The sequence below is a fragment of the Macroventuria anomochaeta genome (assembly GCF_010093625.1).
Source record: "Macroventuria anomochaeta strain CBS 525.71 unplaced genomic scaffold BU25scaffold_5, whole genome shotgun sequence".
Lineage (NCBI taxonomy): Eukaryota > Fungi > Ascomycota > Dothideomycetes > Pleosporales > Didymellaceae > Macroventuria > Macroventuria anomochaeta.
The window spans coordinates 659,736-677,969 of record NW_022985366.1 but is presented as its reverse complement, the minus strand read 5'-3'; the positions used below and the strand labels follow the sequence as shown (position 1 = coordinate 677,969).

Below are 18,234 nucleotides of genomic sequence, written 5' to 3'. Positions count from 1 at the left end.
AAACAAAGCAACGTACAATCGCTCGAAACTTGACTTCCTGATCTAAGAACTGTAGAAAGTGCTCTACGTCTGTCTCTAAGCCTCGTTTGCTTCATTTAGCAGACACTCACTCAAAACTCGCCAACCTTAACCTCCCTCCCCTCCTTCAGCGGCAGATATATCTTCTCCCACAACTCACTTCTCTCACCCAAATGATAACTCAGACTCACATCCGCCAAGCTCGCGTCATCATCTCCAGCCATAGTGTCAAGCTGCGAGATAATGTTCTCCAGCCCCAACGCTTTCCCTGTCGCTTGCGTAGTCCCCGCTTCCAGCGCGACATGCACAATATGAATATGGAAATGATAGTATGTCGGCTGATAATGCACATACAATTTCAACTGATCCTTGTCCAGCTCAGGATACAGTTTGATGGTCGCATCCAACATTTTCTCGCGCATATGCTCCACCCACTGGACCTGGCTCTTCTTCAGGTCGCGGACAGACCGGATGTCTCGCCGCTCGACGATGCCGAGGAGGTGCAAGGACTCGAGGGTCTTGCGGTCCCAGTTAAGGTCCGGCAGGAGCAGGAACCCTTCCTCACCGGTTTCTTTGTAGATGACATCTTCCTGCTCTTTCAGGCCGTCGAGGATGTTGTACACCCACTGCAGTGTGCCTTTTTCGTGCTGCTTGGCTATGTACGGACGCAGGTATTTTTCATATATTTCGGGCGTCTCGTGCACAATCCTCAGCCCCTGCTTCTCGTACTTCTTAACATGCTTCGCTGTGCAGGGATATATCAAATTAATCTTGAAATCCGGCGGGGGTTGAGGGTCTCCAGAAGCCGAGGGGTTGCTGTTGGCAAGAAACCAGGCATAGATGTCGTTTGCGCCAAGGTTCTTGATGTTCCGCAAAGAGGTGGAGAAGCCGCGCATGTTGGAGTCTGAGGTGTCGAAGGCGGCGCGTTCGGCGATTAGAAGGGCATCTTGGGAATCGATGGTGCCGAGGAGGGAGATGCGGCGGCCAGCTTGATCGGAGTTGAGGAGACGAGTAAGTTGGAATTTGGGTATCAGGGACTCGACGTGTGCAGCCACGTCGGGAGGTGTCGTTGATGTCATTTTGTTGAGTTCGTGACTAGGTCTTTTGTAGATTTCCGGTTGGCTGCTAGGAATTGTTAAAAGTTGTTCAGGACGTGGATATTTACCGCATGCAAAGACGATCTAAGTCAATCGGAAATCTGTTAGGTCTATAAGACGCTTTTTGGAAATCACAGCCATTGAGACATGTTGTCGTAAACTTCAGGACTTTGATGCGAGACGTACGAAGTAGGTGTACCCCGCATTCAAGTCTGGAAGCCAAATGGACAAGATGGAATGCTTCGGGACGCTAGGTCTTGGCTTACGGTTAGATTCTCTGGGAAGTCTCAATGGTCAGACGGGTTGTAATATGGTGTTCGAGATTGTGCGGTGAAGGGACAGTGAATTACAAGTTCACGTGCTAGCGTGATAACGTTAGCGCGCATCACCTTGCCAACCACTAGACACGATTGGCGAGATCCTTGCGTCACCTCTACAGCTGTACTTGACCATACCGCGTCGCGCGCAACTAAAGTAGCTCCACATATCGCTATCACATTCACATATCGCATTTGGAGACACACTCATAAATCCCACAATGCCGCCGAAACGACGAGTATCTGGCCCTACGGCCAAGTCGCAGCAGTCGACCCTCGCATTCCACGGAGGTGCCAACAAAGTCACAAAGCCTGGCGCAAGAGCGCAGGACGCAAAGAAGAGCCTCCTTTCAAAGAGCGCAACGAAGGCCGTCAAGCCGGAGATCATCGGCCTTGAGACCGTCGAAGAAGCGAAGCCTACGACCGTGGAGGCTGACATCATCGACCAAACCGAGAAGGAAGTCGCGGCGCAGAAGGCTGAAAGCAATCTAGAGGACGAGGCTGCCAGGCGTATAACAGATGCTGCAATCAAGAAGTACTGGGCTACGAAGGAGAAGCAAAGAGTGGCACCCAGAGTACATCAGGGTGATCTGAGCTTGCATGAGAAGATATTGCGGGAATTTGACATGAGCGGACAGTATGGTGTAAGTCCAGGCCATCTCGAGCACTGAGGCCGACTGAGCTAACATGCGACTGATAGCCCTGTACTGGTATCGCACGACTCAAGCGCTGGAAGCGTGCGAACCGTTTCGAGCTCGATCCTCCAATTGAGGTGCTTGCTGTTCTCCTGAAAGAGCAAGAAAGCGCCAAGGACAAGCTTGCAGTCCAGCGATCCCATGTGGACGAGCTGCTGAACACCAGGACCGAAGTTGAGGCATGAGAAGGAAGAGGAGGTCGCTTCCGAGCATATTGGCGGAATGTCCCACGACCAATGTGACGATGTAGTTTTATGTACTGCTTGGTGTTTGGAGTTACAGTGGTGGGTTTCAGCGCCCACAAGCATCGATACCTGGGCAGGCACGGCAAGACGACTTTTGTAAGCCATGAAACGCTGCACGCGAGCAGCTGCGCCGAGAGATCGAAGTATTTACTCGTTCTCAACAATTTGGAAGAACAATGAGATGATCGCTCACACCATCTTCCATCGCCCCTTACAGTGTCAGGCTAACGAGTGGCCGACAGCCCCAAGTCCTCCATCTAAACTGATCGCCAGACGGCATAAGTTTACGTCAAGGTGCATCCACAAGGGCGGCCATGTGCAGGCGTCGCGGGCAAAGGCGTCCTAAATTCTAAGGCTAACAGCCGAACAATCCCTGACCTTATCTCGGTCGCAAGAGCTCCCCACATCATATGCCCATTTCTGAGGTGCGGGGTTGCGCCAGGTCAGCATCAGATAACACCACTTTAATACTTTTTCACGTCGTTCTACGCTCGCGATGCCATGCGTCGTCTGGTGCCGTGTGCTCTCATCTCATCTTCTGGCCTTCCATGAGGCTCCAACGCAACGGTCGAAAGGCGGGGTCGATCGAAGCATCCTGATGGCGGTTCGATGAAGAGCCCAGAACTTCACGGTGCTCAGAATGTGGCGAAGGAGCTTTGCGGCTGCAGATGTGGGGTCGTTGGTTTGAGAGATCCGCATGCGACTGGCACACTAATTGACAGCCCGATTCCACGCTGCCGGCGGTGCTTGTCAGTGCGCCTTCGGCGTGCCGAGGGGAGAGTGAAGCCTGACGAACCGATGGGCCCCAGACTGTGCGGCGGTTCCACTTGGGAATGCTGGGGTTGGATGGTATCAGACCCACTCGCTCTATCGTTACCGCCAGCAGCGGTGGTACTCACGAAAGTGTTGCCTATGCCTTGTGAGAACAGCTGTCTTGCGAGCGAAGAGGGCAGTTTTTCGCAAAGTGTGCTTTTGCGCTGTCGCTCTCGAACCAACAGCAGAACTCTGTGTGGACAAGCGTGCATGTGGCTTGCAGGATCCGACCCAGACTGGGTCAGACTGAGCGGCGCCTCTTGAGTGCTGCAGGCGGGGAACCACTAAACACCTAGGATACCATTCCGCTGTGCAACCACCACTACCCTCTTTTTCGCCCTCCGTTTCTCTCTCTTCATTCTTCACATCAGATCAGTTCTTCCTGCACTTCGCTTCATACCACATATCTTGTCAACATGCTCAGTGCATCCGTCGTCGCACTGTAGACTCGCACTTTCCGTAGTGGGCCGCTCTTGCTCGATTCGGCGCCTCACTGTTGATCAATCGCTGCTTCCAAACATTGGGCATATTGTCACATTTCAGTATCGTAAGTCAACGCTCCATTGCACCCATATCTGACAATACACACAACATTGGAACGACATTGACAGTTGGTCATAGAATCGCTATCACTCCACCACTGTCACCCCGCAATTAGTGCTGCTCGTCCCTTGCACTACCCACATTCAGCCATTTGATCTGGTTTAGGAAGGACAGACCGGTCATATCAGCACATTGCGTCGCGTGCCTTCAACTGCACTGTAAACCCTTCAATTGCAAGCATGGCTGCTGCTGTGGCAAGGGTGCCGCCCATGCCAGGTCGCACTTCAACACCTCCAACGCACCTATCGCTCAACATTTCGTCCCGAGGCGCTCCTGCCGCAATCCCCAACAAGCATCTCCCAGTATGCTCGCCAGGTGGCATTCCAGTGACACCACCAGCATCTCCACCGCGAGACGATACTTTGGTCGAGACATCCTCAATCACATATCCACCGGAGAAGTACTGTGCAGAGTTCTGCAATGACCCTCCTGTGTACACAATCACTGCAGATCGAATGGCAGAGGCTCTGGAGTACATGGCGACGCACCCGTTGCCCAGCCCAGAGCAGGTCTTTCCGTGGCTTCATGGCCTGCATGCTGAGAATCAGATCCAACTTGCTTTCTTCGCTTCCCGTCGCAAAGCCACTCGCAAGATTCCTAACTGTATTCGCAGCCTAACAATTGTAAAGACGGGCGGAGACTTGACCGCATCGAAGCTGAAGGGTGCCATTGCAGCAGACGAGATCCTTTGCTCAGACTCAGACGATACGCCTACTTTTATTGAATGCGATCCCAAGAACGGTTTCTCCGTGCGCAACTTTCAGATTCAGGCATGCAAGCTGGCTATGGTCTCGGACATCATCGTCTATGGCGACCAGAAGACACACCCCAACGACACCATTGCTCTAGCCAAGATCATCTCGCAAGCTCAACGGCAGTACGAAGCGCGCAACGATTTTCCCACTGGTCTGTTCAATACGTTCATGCTTTCAGACTCATTCGGCAGTGTGCAAGAGAAGTACCCAGAACTCATTGCCATCGACCCCACAGGTCGTGTGACTGGCAACGTTGTGGACTTCTTTTACTGGGAGCGGTACGAGATGTGCGACATGTCAAAGGCATCTGAGATCAGCAGCAACGTATTCTTGGGGCCTACACCTGACCCTGCAATTCATCCAGATTGTTTGGGCGAAGACGCTTTCGATGTGCTTATCGAAGCAACAGACCTCGCACATGTACCAGAGTCACGCTCGTTGCGAGCTTTGCGCATGTCGATGGACAAGGTTCAACGCAAGTCTGCTCTGCACATGGAGTTTCCCTCTTCTGGAAGCATTATGCCACCTTCCTGGTCTCATACAGAGGTCGACGGTTTGATGGAAACTTGTCGGTGGATGTACGAGCTCGCCAACCCACAAGAAGTTCGTCGCTCAAAGCGCAGACGAAGCGACGACGACGACGAAGCCATTGAGCTAGACGATATTGCTGTACCACGCAAATTTCTCATCCATTGCACAGACGGTTACACGGAAACCACCCTGCTCGCACTAGCGTACTTCATGTACGCGGAAGGCCTTCCGGTTCACGACGCTTGGATTCAGCTGCACCGCGAGAAGGGCCGCAACTTCTTCGCTTACCAATCTGACGTCGCGCTCCTTACAGCGATCCAGCCACGCATCTTGCAGGAGTCTCCCAAGTTCAACAAGAGTGTGTTCAATCTTACTGAGCCACAGTGGCTGTCCAAGATTGATGGCAGTCTGCCCAGCAGAATCCTGCCATACATGTACCTAGGCAACCTGGGTCATGCGAACAACCCAAATCTGCTTAAAGAACTCGGTATCACACGAATCTTGAGTGTCGGTGAAGCATTGTCTTGGCCTGAGGATCTCAAGAAGCAACTCCGATGGCCCGAGGAGAACTTCCTGATGGTTGATCGAGTTCAAGACAACGGCGTTGACCCACTGTGGAGCGAGTTCGAGCGATGCCTCAAGTTCATCGAAGCTGGCAAGGCTGCTGGCGAAGCTACACTTGTCCACTGCCGTGTGGGCGTGTCTCGGTCTGCGACGATATGTATTGCAGAAGTCATGAACGAGATGGGCTTGTCTTTCCCTCGTGCCTAGTAAGTACCGCCATGTATACGTTTCACCACAGCTACTAACATGGCTTCTAGCTGCTTTGTCAGAGCACGACGACTGAACGTTATCATCCAACCGCATCTTCGATTCACTTACGAACTCCTAAAGTGGGAAGAGTATCAGCGTCAGCGACGCAACGAGCCTCTCCGCCGCGAGCTCGAGTGGGCTACTGTCGCGCGCGAGATCGCGTTGATGAACAAGCCCTACTCGAGATGACCTTACGACTAATATTCGACATGACTTACGACCGACTTGTGTACGATCACTTGACCTGCAAAACCTACTGGAATGGGTACGATGACCTTCGTTACTACATCGAACGATTTTGCGGCGTTTTGCGACTTCTGCACGACTTTTCTGTTTACGACGGCGCTGGGATGTTTGCGATACTTCTTCTCCTACGTTTACCAAATTTCAAGACTTCGGCCACACGGCTCAGTTGGCTCACCTGAATGTCTGCCATTCTTGTTCCATCTTCTGGATGTCGATGGGATCTTGGGCGGATTCATGCGCGTCATCTATGCGTGTACGATGTTCAGTAACTGGGCATTGGGTCGAGATACATTACATGGCGCTTCTGGGGTTTATGGCAAGCTTCGGCGTACATAATCAGCTGATCTGGGCGCAGCTGCCCTCAAATGTCACAAACTACTTCAACTTCTCCGAATTGTTCTTGTTCTCAGTCACATGTCACGAAAATTGTCGTACTCCACACTCCGCGCAGCAACCGATTGGTGATGCGTGACGTCAGCCTGAGCGAAATATTGACAAACAGTGACAACAGTGCCTTCCCTTGGCGTACCACAAACACCAACACAAACCACGACTGCAGGACTGATCTCTGAACAACACAAATCACCGCTTTCACCTCAAGTTCTTCTATTCAATCAGCCAGCAGCCTTCAAGCAGACCAACACGCTAAGATGCCGCAACACCACCTAGCGACCGGTACAGTCTCGTACCCAGACGCGAAGTCCAACTATCCAGCCTTTCCTCAAGTCGGCTTCGGCAAGGCCGTAGCCATCGGGATCGGCGCAGGCGCAGTCGGAGCGCTCGTGTACGCCCATCTCACCTTCACCTCTTCTCCATTCTGATAACCCGCAGCATGACCGGCTCCAACTGGCTTGAAATGCTCATCACCAAACGCCCACCCTCCTACGTCCCCGCGCGTACAATCGGCAACCACCTCGGCGTGACCCCCTCGTACTATTCAAAGCACACAGACCTGCTCAATAACGCCCACCACTACGGCATGGGCATGCTTGCGGGCCCTGTGCGGGCGATTATGAGTTATTACGGTATTATTGGACCGTTTGCGGTTTTTGTGCATACGGGTGTGAGGATTTTGATGGATCAGGTTATGGAGACGAGTGTGGGTGTGAGTGCGCTGCCGTGGACGTGGCCGATCAACGAGCAGGTAATTGATGTGCTGCATAAGGGGGTTTATGCGTTGGTTACGGGGTATATCTGTGACAAGCTGGTCCGGGGGGTGGATTGGTTCAATTGAGGGGCTTGTGAGGTTCTGTGAATGATTGACGAGGGGTGAGATCACACTGTGGAAGGACCCGTAATCCGACAGTGAAAGGGTGGTCGTGTATGGGGCCGAAGTGCGCTATACAGACTATTATAACCTCAAGCATCAACAGTGGTTCAAAAAAAAGGTTCTGAGAATACATAAGATCTGCAGAAAGGTCCAGTACGCAGCAACACTCACAAGACATCCTACTCACACGGTGCCAATTCGTATTATTTTCGCACCAGATTTCAGGTCTATGACTTAACGATATCACATCCACAGTGAAGAAGGGCGAGGCCACTTCAATTTGTTGCGAAGGTAGTGTGCCCAGTAGCGAAACCGGATTGACGTGGCAGTGAAGAAAGGACGCTCAGCACACGCAAGCACCTGTACCGCTCACAACCAGAACTCTCTGCGCACCTCCATCATCACACACATATAACTCTCACGGCTGACACGTTTTAATTGCCTATAGAGTGTATTTGGGTCGTCTTTTTCTCTATCAAAGAACCTACGTCTTAAGTGAGCGAGGCTAGAATACCTCACTTTGACGGGCACTCTGCGCAGCGGTGTAGCCCAGCGTAAGTTCGACACCGGGTTTCCCTGCCATGTTTTCCACTGGTTCTAGTGCATAGGTACTAGCGATTGCGAGCACTGAGATGTTGGCTTTCACTTTTGTTCTGATGCAACCTTGGTTTCAAATTGCACTGGCCCATGTTTCACTGGCATCGGGCTGCTCAGGCCTTTACTTTTGCTGAAAACATGGGAGCGTGGACCGAGTACGTTGGGCCACCAGGAGAAGGAATGTTGCTTTGACCGCAGATCTCATATACAAGAGAATGCTACGTTGGAGAAAAAGAGGGAAAAACTCAGATCGATGACACCGCTACAGACCATACAGATGTGACTAGTGTTGATGAGAAGAAGACTTGTATTGCGCTGTGCAGGGCCATCACTAGAACAGCACAGTCTGGGCCTCGTGTCAGATGGTGTACTCAATCAACAACGTTACTGACCACTTGTTTGCGTTCCGTACTGTACCAGCAATCCGCCGACTTGACAGAAGGTGCTCCGTGTTCTGACTGTTCCACGAGCTAGCAAGATGATGGTAAACACGAACAGCCATGTTCCACGCGTAAGGTCGCCATATATCAGTATCACAGCCAACCTGCATACCTTCAGTCACTGTATTGAAGTATGTCGAAGTAGCTCACCTGTGACGAAGTCGCTGCTCCATACGACAGAACCAACATATGCAGAGAATAGAAGCCAGCAGACTGACGATGGTACACACGAGTGCTGCCGTCCCGAGCCCATACTCATTGGCTTTGTTCGAGTCCGTCACCGATACTGGGCTGAAGGTGAGTGACGAGACCAAAGGGGTGAGCATGAGTAGCACCGATGTATATGAACCTGGGAGGAGCCTCATCGAGGCAGGAACGTGGCGCGAGGTGGCATGTCAATACAAGCAACTGTTACAAGCTTCACTCATGGTAGTCGTCTTGTAGCTTCTCCGAAGAAGACCGGTTGCGGTTGTGTTACAGAGATAGGAGAGGGCTCGTATTGAAGTGGACAAGTGGAGAGAAAAGAGATCAGCGGAGGTTGTTCTGACAGTGAGCGTTGCCATGACGTGCATCGTTGTAAAGAGAGCATGAACCGAAAGCATGTAAGACAAGTGACAGCGGTCTGTTCTGGGCGGTTGAATGGTTCTGCCGACATACCTCACTGAGACATGATCCTCGATTTTTTCTAGCAATGTTTTGTCCAGGAAGTGCTCGGTCTCCACCATACCCTTGTCTTCGAGCCCGCAACTCTGCGCCATACAGGTTGCGAGGGGGTAAGCTACTGCCTCTCCGTCCTGCAAGCTGTCTAGTCTCTTGTCGTCTCGCAGACCCTTTACGACGTGGGCCGCTTTCCTTACCCCGATCTGATACAACACGGCTTGGCCATAGTAATCGAATACTCGGTCTGACGCTCCATCTTTGTCGAATTCGAGCTCACAGAAGTTTGAGGCTAGAGCTTGTTGGAACGGTTGATAGAATGCTTGATGAGACGATCGGTAGCATACCTTGCACTCATGTGTGTCGCGAAGTGTCTTATTTCTGGAAGCTTAATCCAGCGATTCGGCGAGCGTGATGAGACTGAAGCGAAGATCGCCGCCTCCAGCCTCTGATTCGCGCTTAAGAAAGCTGCGTACGCCCAAGTCGAGAGCCTTTTCGCTGAGCACATCCTCGTCCGCCGAGAGTTTGCCACGGTTGAGAGGACCTTTCCTTCTTCCATCCAACTCCCACAGGTTGTTGTCTCCTGACTTGACGAAGCAGACGTAGTGAAGATCGACATGATCCTCAGCGGCTGGGGCACTTGTGTCGCCGCCAGCGGCGGCACTTTGGTGGGCACTCTCGAGAGCTTCCGACTCGTAAAGCAGGTCGGCTCGCTCGGCCGGCTTCAGCGGGATAGCGTCTTGGACGAGCTTCGCCAAGTCCGAGTCGGGCTCTGGATGTCGGTTAGCTGATGTCACGTAGGGGCATGCGCCCGCGCTGGATCTACTGACGGATGTTCGCCCGCGCTGTTCCGTTTGACACGCCGTGAAGCAGTCCGATCAAACCACAAGCGTTTGCAATTGTTTGTTTGTACCAAACCACCTCTTCCCCGTCACCGTGACCCTTGTACTCGGGCTTGTCTGCGTCTTCCTGGCGACGGAACTTCTCATATGTCTCGCTCACTGGGAAGACAAGAAGGAGGGCATGAGCGGGCCGAGGCACGAAGGCGAGCAGTTCGGGCTCGTCGATGCTGAACACGTCATGGAATGCGAGCTTCTCCGAGAGGCCAAGCTTGTGAACGAGCGCGGACATTACTTCTGGGTTGTTCTCTGCGAGACACGTTGGCATTGATGCTTTCGTTCGCAAGCTGCTGTCTTACCCAGAGGAATGAACCTCTTCTTCCCCGCGGGCACGTCGGGGTTGTCTTCAGCCATATTACAGTCTCTGTAGTGATTGGTATGGTGTTGATTGATACTGAGGTGAGTACACGCGTGGCAGTGATCTTGGCGGGGTAGCTCGAGGTTCAAGTACGTGGGGCAACCGAAGGCAGCAAATAACCCTGCGTCGTGGCACCTTCCGCCTACCTAGGTAGACGAGCAAGCAGTGCAGGCACCAACCGTGCATTGTAAGCTTTGAAGGTAGTCGAGTCTCGTGACATCTTCTACGGTCATCTCTGCGGTCGTCTCTACGCTTTGGCTTGGTGGATCGCCTCTCTAAGAAATGTCCAGGTTGTGCTGCTATTGGTGCCGCAGGAAGCTCTGCCTGCCCGGCTGCGCAGCTGAGATCTGGAATTGACACGGATGCGCACTTGATGGAAGCACCGGGGAAAAGTCACAATCGATGGACTCCAGATCAAGATCAATGTGAACAGCGCTCAGACGCGTACAATCACGATGGCCTGTGCTGATGGCCGTCGGCGGCTCGTTCATCGCCGCCTCGTGCCCCGCGCCGCCTGCAGGTGGACCCACGAATTTTGGGTTGACTCAGCTCGCGATGCATTCACCAGCTCTGCCACTTCTGCGCACACGACTCAGCCAGTCCGCACACCGAATACGCTGCTTACGACGTGCAGCACTCCCGACTGCAGCTCGACACCCCTTTCGAGCCACACGAACCGCCGCATCCCTCGCAGCGCCCGCCTTCTTTACCCCGCGGACACCACTCGCCGTCAACTTTTTCCAACGCACCTTCACAATGTCCAGCTCCACCCTCGACGAGAGCTTGGCCACCTACCTCACGACCCACGCCCCGAACAACGCGGCCGACGAGACAGACGCTGTCAAGGCCTCCCAGGCCCTCTTCCCCGAGGCCAACTACTCCGACGCCGAGAAGCAGGAGATCAGCCAATGGCTCGCCTCTGCCTCGCACATTGCCTCGTCGTCCGATGATGCCGCCAAGTCCTCGGAGCGTCTGTCGTCGCTGAACACACACCTCGCCAGCCGGACCACCGTCCTCGGCGCAAAGCCCTCCGTAGCAGACATCGCCCTCTACCAGAAGCTCGCCCCTGTGGTCTCGAAGTGGACTGCTGAGGAGAGGACTGGCGAGCAGGGCTACCACCACATCGTCCGCCATGTCGACTTCGTCCAGAACTCGCCCATCTTCGGCCTGAAGCTGGACGACAAGGTCAACGTCGAGCTGGACAACGTCATCTTCAAGATCAAGCCCGTCGACGCCAAGGCCGAGAAGGAGCGCAAGAAGAAGGAGAAGGAGGCCGCTGCTGCCGCCGCCGCTGCTGCCGGCAACGGCGCTACGCCCACAACCCTGACCGGCGAGCAGGGCGCCGAGGGCAAGAAGAGCAAGAAGGAGAAGGCCAAGGACCTCGCACAAGCAGCCGGAGACGCCGTCGCAGGCACAGTCGCCGGCAAGCCCACAAACCCCACAACCCCTACAGAAGGCAAGAAGGGCGCACCTGAGGGTGCACCAACCCAGAAGAAAGAGAAGAAGAAGAAGGAGCCCAAGCCCCAGAAGCCGTAAGTCACCAACACGTCCACCGCGGCCTGTCCAACCACTGATTACTCTACAGAGCACCAGTCGAGAAACCCCTCTCCCCCGCCCTCATCGACCTGCGCGTCGGCCACATCCTCAAAGCCGAAACGCACCCCAACGCCGACTCTCTGTTTGTATCAACCATCGCCTGCGGCGACGCTCCCGGCACCGAAAACACCTCCGAGTACGAAGGCCAGATCGTGCGCACGGTGTGCAGCGGTCTCAACGGCCTGATCCCGCTCGCCGAGATGCAGAACCGCAAGATCGTCGCGGTCTGCAATCTCAAGCCCGTCACTATGCGCGGCGTCAAGAGCTGCGCCATGGTGCTCGCCGCCAGCCCGCGGGTCAAGGAGGGTGAGGATGCGCACAAGGGCCCGGTGGAGTTGGTCGATCCACCCAAGGAGAGTAAGGCGGGTGATAGGGTGTTTTTTGAGGGGTGGGAGGGCGAGCCGGAGGGCGTGCTGAATCCGAAGAAGAAGGTTTGGGAGACTATTCAGCCAGGCTTTACGACCACAGATGGTCTTGAAGTTGGGTTCAATGTCGAGGAGGTGCCGCAGTTGAGCGGTGAGGGCGCAGAGAAGAAGACGGGTGTTGCGAAGCTCAAGACGGCGGCGGGATTGTGCAGTGTCCCGACACTCAAGGACGCTGTTGTGCGATAAAGGATATGGCTCGAGAGTGTGGGTGAGGACCGAAGACAGATCGTAGACACAAAAGCGGACCGAAGCACTGTGGGACAGACGCATTCGCCGCGCGGCAATGGAGTATAGTCAAGACACCTATCGTCAATGTTTGCCAAGATCATTCAATCGGGGCATTAGTCTGGACTGTCATCACGACCAAAGACCAGTGTATCAAGACGTGATGATGTCAATGGTTTTGATAAGTCTATATGATGTAATGTACCAGCGCCTGCGATGATATATACCTGCTCAACAATCCATTTTGCAACGCTCTAAACCCAGGCCTCATCTCCCCTTTACGCCTTCTTCTTCAGCGCCTCCACAAATTCCTTCGGCGGCGCCTGCTCATACCCCTCGGGGTTATTCTTCGTCCACTTCCACAGATCCGCACACGCATCCTCGAGCGTAAACTCCGTCGTCCACCCCAACTCCTTATTCGCTAGCGTCGCATTGGCCGTCAGATCCAAGACATCGCCCTGCCTCCTGCCCTGCACCTCGTAGTTGAGATCGCGCCCGACAACCGTGCTGAACGCCTTGATCATCTCGAAGACTGTTGAACCCTTGCCGGTGCCCAGGTTCCACGCCTTGACGCCCGGCTGCTGCTCGCGCAGGTAGTTCAGTGCCTGCAGGTGGCCGCGCGCCAGGTCGAGGACGTGGATGTAGTCGCGGATGGCGGTGCCGTCCTTGGACTTGTAGTCGTCGCCGAAGACGAGGAGCTTCTCACGCTTGCCGATTGCGACTTGGGCGAGCAGAGGGAGCAGGTTGTAGGGCACGCCGAGCGGGTTCTCGCCCATGATGCCGCTGGGGTGGGCGCCAGCGGGGTTGAAGTAGCGCAGCAAAGCGGCGTTCCATTTCTTGCCCTCGTCTTCCTTGCCCGCCTTCTTTGCGTTGTTGCGCTTCGCTTCGATTTGGTCGGTGATGACGCTCTCGATGGTGGATTTTGTGCGGCCGTAGGTGTTGGTCGGGCCGATGGGGCAGTGTTCGGGGATGGGGATCATATTCTCGAAGCGTGTGGCGTCGCCGTAGACGGTTGCTGAGGAGGAGAAGACGATGTTTGTGACGTTGTTCTTCTCCATGGCGGAGAGGAGGGAGATCGAGCCGCCGACATTGACGCGGTAGTATGTGAGGGGGATCTCGCCAGACTCGCCGACAGCCTGGAGGTGTGTCAGCATGCAAATGAGGCTAGGGTGTGTCTCATGCGGACCTTCAGCGCAGCGAAGTGGATAACGTTGTCAATGTCTGGGTGCTCCTTGAAGACCTTGTCGAGTGCGGCCTCATCCTGGATGTCAAGCTGATAGAACTCTGGCCTCTTGCCGCAGATAAGCTCAATGCGGTTGATGACTTCCTTCGAGGAGTTGTAGAGGTTGTCCACAATGACGACCTTGTAGCCAGCCTCGAGGAGAGCGAGAGCTGTGAATGAGCCAATGTAGCCAGTGCCACTGCGAGTAGTTAGCAATATGTCATATGGTAACATGTGGGGGTGGAGGGGTAGCTGTACCCGGTGACAAGGACAGATCTCGAAGCCATTATGATTTTTGGCGTGAAGGATCTGTGTTCTGGAAGATTGGAGAGGAGAGGAGAGGGAGCTGAGGTTTGGTGTGTGGTGTTGGGAGCAGTTGAGAGGCGGTAGAGTTATAAAAAGTTACGAGCACACTGATGGGTGCAACCCAACCGTACACGCGGCAATGTTGCGGATAGATCACTTCTTATGGCAAGCGTGGGTCTCGTGCACGGACTCCTCTCACCTACTCGAGCATCCATGCATCAACAATCCAGTCAACGATTGATCATGTTACTCGTGTTTTTGCCTTTGATCCTGACTCAACCACAGGGTTGGCAGCCAAGGCATCCGCTTAACAATCTAGACCGCGGTAACAGCGTACACAAGCAGTGTTCTCGACAACAAGGGCAACTCGATCCTTTCCTCATGGTTGCAACACTCACCGCGTTGTTTCGCCAGTCTCTTCCTTTGCTGTATACAGCAGTCACAGCCGTTGCGGTCGCCGCTCTTATGACATGATCAATACTTCTCGCGTTACCTTGAAGGACTTCACGCTGCAGGTACACGCGAAAAGAGGTTGAAATTAAGCTCCGGCATGTCAGGGTCCTTGTTCCGCATTGAGGAAGGTGCGACATCAACTCACCCATCATCGCCCATGGATCTCACGACTCAAGGTAGTACGTCAGAATTGAGGAGCATCAACAACAACAGCTTGCTGAGCTATTCTTCTTGCTGTTTCTCTTTGTTGTCGCTGCGCATTAATGTCGTTGTTCGCTGGAGTGCACGGGCGCAAACTACCACATCCGGTCAAGACGATGGGGCCTAACCCTGCGCGCACACCTCAAGCTTCACAACGCACCTCACAACTATCTTCATCATCAACAATTTGCTCTGTCGACGTCGCGTTCAGCCCGGAAATAATGATTGCAAAGTGTCCCGAACACGAAACGAGCTAGTATAAACAACGTCGACCTCGCGCTTCTGGTTTGCGACGCGTGGAAGATCTCAGCTACACGTGTTTGGGAACCCTGCCGCTTTAAGGATCCGTCACAACAACGTCGCAAACATCAAAGAAAGACCAACAAGAAAAGAGCTTAGGAAAATCCGGTGCATTCTGCAATACAGTTTGTTTCCGAAGCAGACGGACTGTAACAGTGGTGTAAGTTTGTGCGACTTCGAGAGACAGCGTTCACCTTCACCGCAAAACAGTCGAGGTGAACACCAACAACAGCCTCCCCTTTTCCCTGCTATTGTCAAGTCTATCGTTCTTGTCGCTATCGCTCAAGTCTCCGCTATTTTTGTGCAATTTTCTCTTTTGCGACTCTCGACGCCGGGGCTCGTTTCCTTTCATCCTCCCTCTCACACGAACCTTTTCATAGAACACCAACTTACGATGACACAGCCACGCCCACAACGTCTACTCAAACGTTTTTATTTCCGTATACATCTTCTACCACTAGTTCTCACAGTTCACCATGTCGCAATCGATAGGCTTGGGCGGGCCCACGCCGCGTCGCTCCGGACGGTTGAGCTCGAAAGCTGGTTCCGTCATCGAGCAATCGGTGGTTACGGCTATGACCTCAGGAGGTACCCGTCAACGAAAACAAGGACCGCTCACGAAAGTCAAGGCTCGCCGGTCGAACGCCTATGGCGCCAGTGGTCGCGTCGGTGCAGCAGAGGAATTGTCCATTTCCGCCACCGGTTTTGCGCAAGCCTTCCAGAATCAGAGAGGTGACGCTGTCGCTCGCGACGATGAAGAAGAAGAAGAGGCGGAAGAAGATGACAGTGCCGATGAGCTTGGAGATGAGGCAAGAATGAGCGGCGCACTTAACGGCAACCCCGCGCGGAGATCGCCAGCACACGAACGTTCCTCCCCTCCACGAGTTCCAGCTCCCTTCACTTTCTCCGAGACACCTGACGCACCGTTCAGCGATGACGATCTCGCCTTTTCGATTGGCAATACGTCCAAATCCTTTGGTATGGAGCACGAGGCCGGCATGCTACAGGAACCCCAACGTCGCTCATTCCTACGCTCTTCGTCACAACAACCTACTCCAGTTCCTCGGAGCACCTTGCGTCTCGTTGGCCAATCAACCAGAGTGCTACCCAGTACCAAAGCCACGCCCGACAAAGTGGCGATTGACGAGTCCATCGACGACCTTCTTGCGGAAGAGCGTGCCAGGTTACAGCGAGAAGGCCCACCACGGCCGCGGCCGGCAGCTGCAGCCGTGCCGAGAGCAGCACCCCCGCCAGAAGTCCGGCCTGCACAGCGACCGGAAGTGCGAAAGGAACCTCGAATCGAGCCGCGAGCCGAACCACATGCCCAGCCGCGGGTTGGGCGACAGCCAGAACCACAATCAGAACTACGTCTCCGACCACAAGTCCACCCGCGACCCCAGCCCAGCCGGCCAGAAGTCGTAAAGCAATGGCTCGGGCAAGTCGAGCCAGCTGAGGACTTCTCACACAGTGAGCTTCCAGAGGATGAGCCAGAGTGGCCATGGCTGCCGCTAGTCAAACAGGCATTCTGGGGCGTGATAGCCGCTGCAGGCATTCTACTTCTCTCCGCACTGTTCTCAGCTACATTCTCAGATACTAATCGCAAAGTTGGCATGCACACCGCTGTCGGCACTCGTATCTCGACAGCATGGTATGACTTGGCAGATTGGATCATGCCTGGGGAACGAAAGTACAACGAAACGAAAGTCCTCCTTACTTGGCTATACAGTGATGGTAACGATGACGATCACCTCTTGTGGTCGCGCATGTGGAAGAATCACCAGGAGTACGCAGGAAAGTTCGACGTTCTGGAAGGAGCCATCGATAACATCAAAGAAGAGCTGCCGAGATATACGGTTATTCGTCGCCATCCGGATGGTCGTGGCGAGATTACTGACGATTTTTGGAACGCACTACTGAGTAAAGCGCAGTCCAAGGGTGACGACGCTAACTGGATCGATTTCCTCAAGGCAAACAGCCAGAAAGTACGGGCTCTCGACAGCAAGTCTGTGGATGCTGGAACGTCAACAGCTCGACCGGAGATAGTGCACCGTCACGACTTGATAAAGATCATCCAGGAACACTACAAGACCATCTCTACCGACGTGGACCGGAAAATCCTCGAAGCCTTGAAGACACACGAAACGCAGATGAAGTCGTTGATCCAAGCGGAGTCGCGTAAGACCTTGTTGGACTCCATTCGCCTGCAGTCTCTTGCGCAAAGCAATCTCGTTGCCAACTACGAACTCAACTTGAAAAAACCCAACTACTTCTCCATCGGCCTCGGCGCCCTCATAGAACCTGGCCGCACTTCCTCGACGTTCGATAATGGTTCAACTTTGCTTGCTGGTCTGGTCATTGGCAGGGCACGGAGGGCAAATCCGCCCAAAGCTGCTCTCACGAGATGGGAAGAGTTTGGTGATTGCTGGTGTGCGGCGCCAAACCCGATGAAAGGGTTCGCTCGACTTGGTGTTTCCCTACCCCGTCACGTGTATCCTAAGCAGGTTACTGTTGAGCATGCTCCCATGAGCATGTCGCCTACGGGCGACGTCAAGAACGCACCACGCAATATCGAGCTGTGGGCAGAGACCGATCAGCCGATCAAACACCACTATGCTCAGAGCCACAACAAATGTTTGGATCCAGGAGATCTGCGAGGACTCGGCTACGTCTGCTTGGGTGCCTTCAAGTACAACATTCACGCTTCCAACCACGTGCAGACATTCGATCTTGATGCCGAGCTTTCGGTACCCACCAGCCGAGTTGTCGTGCAAGTTACGTCGAACTGGGGAGCCCCGAACACCTGCATCTACCGTGTGCGCCTACATGGCGACGATGCTGAGGAGAAACCCCACTACGACGTTACCCTCAACGACTAGATGCTAGCATCTCCTCATTTCGACTTTGGTCAATTGCATTGCGACGCATCACCGGCGTTTTGACATTCATTCTTGTTGCTGTGGCTGTTGTAGCCATTTGCGATGCATGTTCTTATCCTCATTTACACTGGAGCTTGGGTTGAGCGGGATTTGATTGAGTTGTATACCCTTCCTCATATGTCTCCTGCATCAGGCTGTGTACCTTCAGCCATATTAAATAGGCCGCATTGGCATCATCACATCAGAGAATGCATCCATAGATTCTTCAAGGTCTTC

At 53.9% G+C, this 18,234-nt stretch overlaps 9 protein-coding genes across 9 annotated transcripts; 5 read left to right on the top strand and 4 right to left on the bottom strand.

Moving 5' to 3' along the window:
• Position 1: 1 nt before the first annotated feature.
• Positions 2 to 1,441, bottom strand: BU25DRAFT_407732 (scavenger mRNA decapping enzyme). The gene has a single exon (XM_033705625.1). The coding sequence runs from the start codon at positions 1,095 to 1,097 to the stop codon at positions 111 to 113; it is 987 nt and encodes a 328-aa protein (XP_033565391.1). The 5' UTR covers positions 1,098 to 1,441; the 3' UTR covers positions 2 to 110.
• A 107-nt stretch (positions 1,442 to 1,548) lies between these two features.
• On the top strand, positions 1,549 to 2,543 carry BU25DRAFT_407731 (uncharacterized protein). Its single transcript, XM_033705624.1, has 2 exons — positions 1,549 to 2,076; positions 2,133 to 2,543. The coding sequence occupies exons 1-2, from the start codon at positions 1,654 to 1,656 to the stop codon at positions 2,310 to 2,312; spliced, it is 603 nt and encodes a 200-aa protein (XP_033565390.1). The 5' UTR covers positions 1,549 to 1,653; the 3' UTR covers positions 2,313 to 2,543.
• A 1,454-nt stretch (positions 2,544 to 3,997) lies between these two features.
• On the top strand, positions 3,998 to 6,076 carry BU25DRAFT_333668 (uncharacterized protein; the record flags this gene model as incomplete). The annotated part of the gene is made up of 2 exons (XM_033702493.1): positions 3,998 to 5,844; positions 5,896 to 6,076. 2 exons carry the CDS (start codon positions 3,998 to 4,000, stop codon positions 6,074 to 6,076), a joined length of 2,028 nt encoding a protein of 675 aa, XP_033565389.1.
• Positions 6,077 to 6,783: 707 nt separating this feature from the next.
• On the top strand, positions 6,784 to 7,367 carry BU25DRAFT_333629 (uncharacterized protein; the record flags this gene model as incomplete). The annotated part of the gene is made up of 2 exons (XM_033702489.1): positions 6,784 to 6,917; positions 6,965 to 7,367. The coding sequence occupies 2 exons, from the start codon at positions 6,784 to 6,786 to the stop codon at positions 7,365 to 7,367; spliced, it is 537 nt and encodes a 178-aa protein (XP_033565388.1).
• An 895-nt stretch (positions 7,368 to 8,262) lies between these two features.
• BU25DRAFT_225876 (uncharacterized protein) lies at positions 8,263 to 8,850 on the bottom strand. Its single transcript, XM_033701367.1, has 2 exons — positions 8,591 to 8,850; positions 8,263 to 8,544 (listed from the first exon to the last, which is right to left on the bottom strand). The coding sequence occupies exons 1-2, from the start codon at positions 8,803 to 8,805 to the stop codon at positions 8,385 to 8,387; spliced, it is 375 nt and encodes a 124-aa protein (XP_033565387.1). The 5' UTR covers positions 8,806 to 8,850; the 3' UTR covers positions 8,263 to 8,384.
• Positions 8,851 to 9,101: 251 nt separating this feature from the next.
• Positions 9,102 to 10,422, bottom strand: BU25DRAFT_488615 (cysteine proteinase). Its single transcript, XM_033711361.1, has 3 exons — positions 10,296 to 10,422; positions 9,928 to 10,245; positions 9,102 to 9,869 (listed from the first exon to the last, which is right to left on the bottom strand). Exons 1-3 carry the CDS (start codon positions 10,348 to 10,350, stop codon positions 9,487 to 9,489), a joined length of 756 nt encoding a protein of 251 aa, XP_033565386.1. The 5' UTR covers positions 10,351 to 10,422; the 3' UTR covers positions 9,102 to 9,486.
• Positions 10,423 to 10,916: 494 nt separating this feature from the next.
• BU25DRAFT_386171 (nucleic acid-binding protein) lies at positions 10,917 to 12,789 on the top strand. Its single transcript, XM_033704389.1, has 2 exons — positions 10,917 to 11,886; positions 11,940 to 12,789. Exons 1-2 carry the CDS (start codon positions 11,111 to 11,113, stop codon positions 12,559 to 12,561), a joined length of 1,398 nt encoding a protein of 465 aa, XP_033565385.1. The 5' UTR covers positions 10,917 to 11,110; the 3' UTR covers positions 12,562 to 12,789.
• BU25DRAFT_407724 (UDP-glucose 4-epimerase) lies at positions 12,770 to 14,249 on the bottom strand. The gene is made up of 3 exons (XM_033705623.1): positions 14,081 to 14,249; positions 13,787 to 14,021; positions 12,770 to 13,736 (listed from the first exon to the last, which is right to left on the bottom strand). The coding sequence occupies exons 1-3, from the start codon at positions 14,107 to 14,109 to the stop codon at positions 12,879 to 12,881; spliced, it is 1,122 nt and encodes a 373-aa protein (XP_033565384.1). The 5' UTR covers positions 14,110 to 14,249; the 3' UTR covers positions 12,770 to 12,878.
• Positions 14,250 to 14,424: 175 nt separating this feature from the next.
• Positions 14,425 to 18,146, top strand: BU25DRAFT_437721 (uncharacterized protein). Its single transcript, XM_033709019.1, has 2 exons — positions 14,425 to 14,760; positions 15,575 to 18,146. The coding sequence occupies exons 1-2, from the start codon at positions 14,679 to 14,681 to the stop codon at positions 17,956 to 17,958; spliced, it is 2,466 nt and encodes an 821-aa protein (XP_033565383.1). The 5' UTR covers positions 14,425 to 14,678; the 3' UTR covers positions 17,959 to 18,146.
• The last annotated feature ends 88 nt before the right edge of the window (positions 18,147 to 18,234 follow it).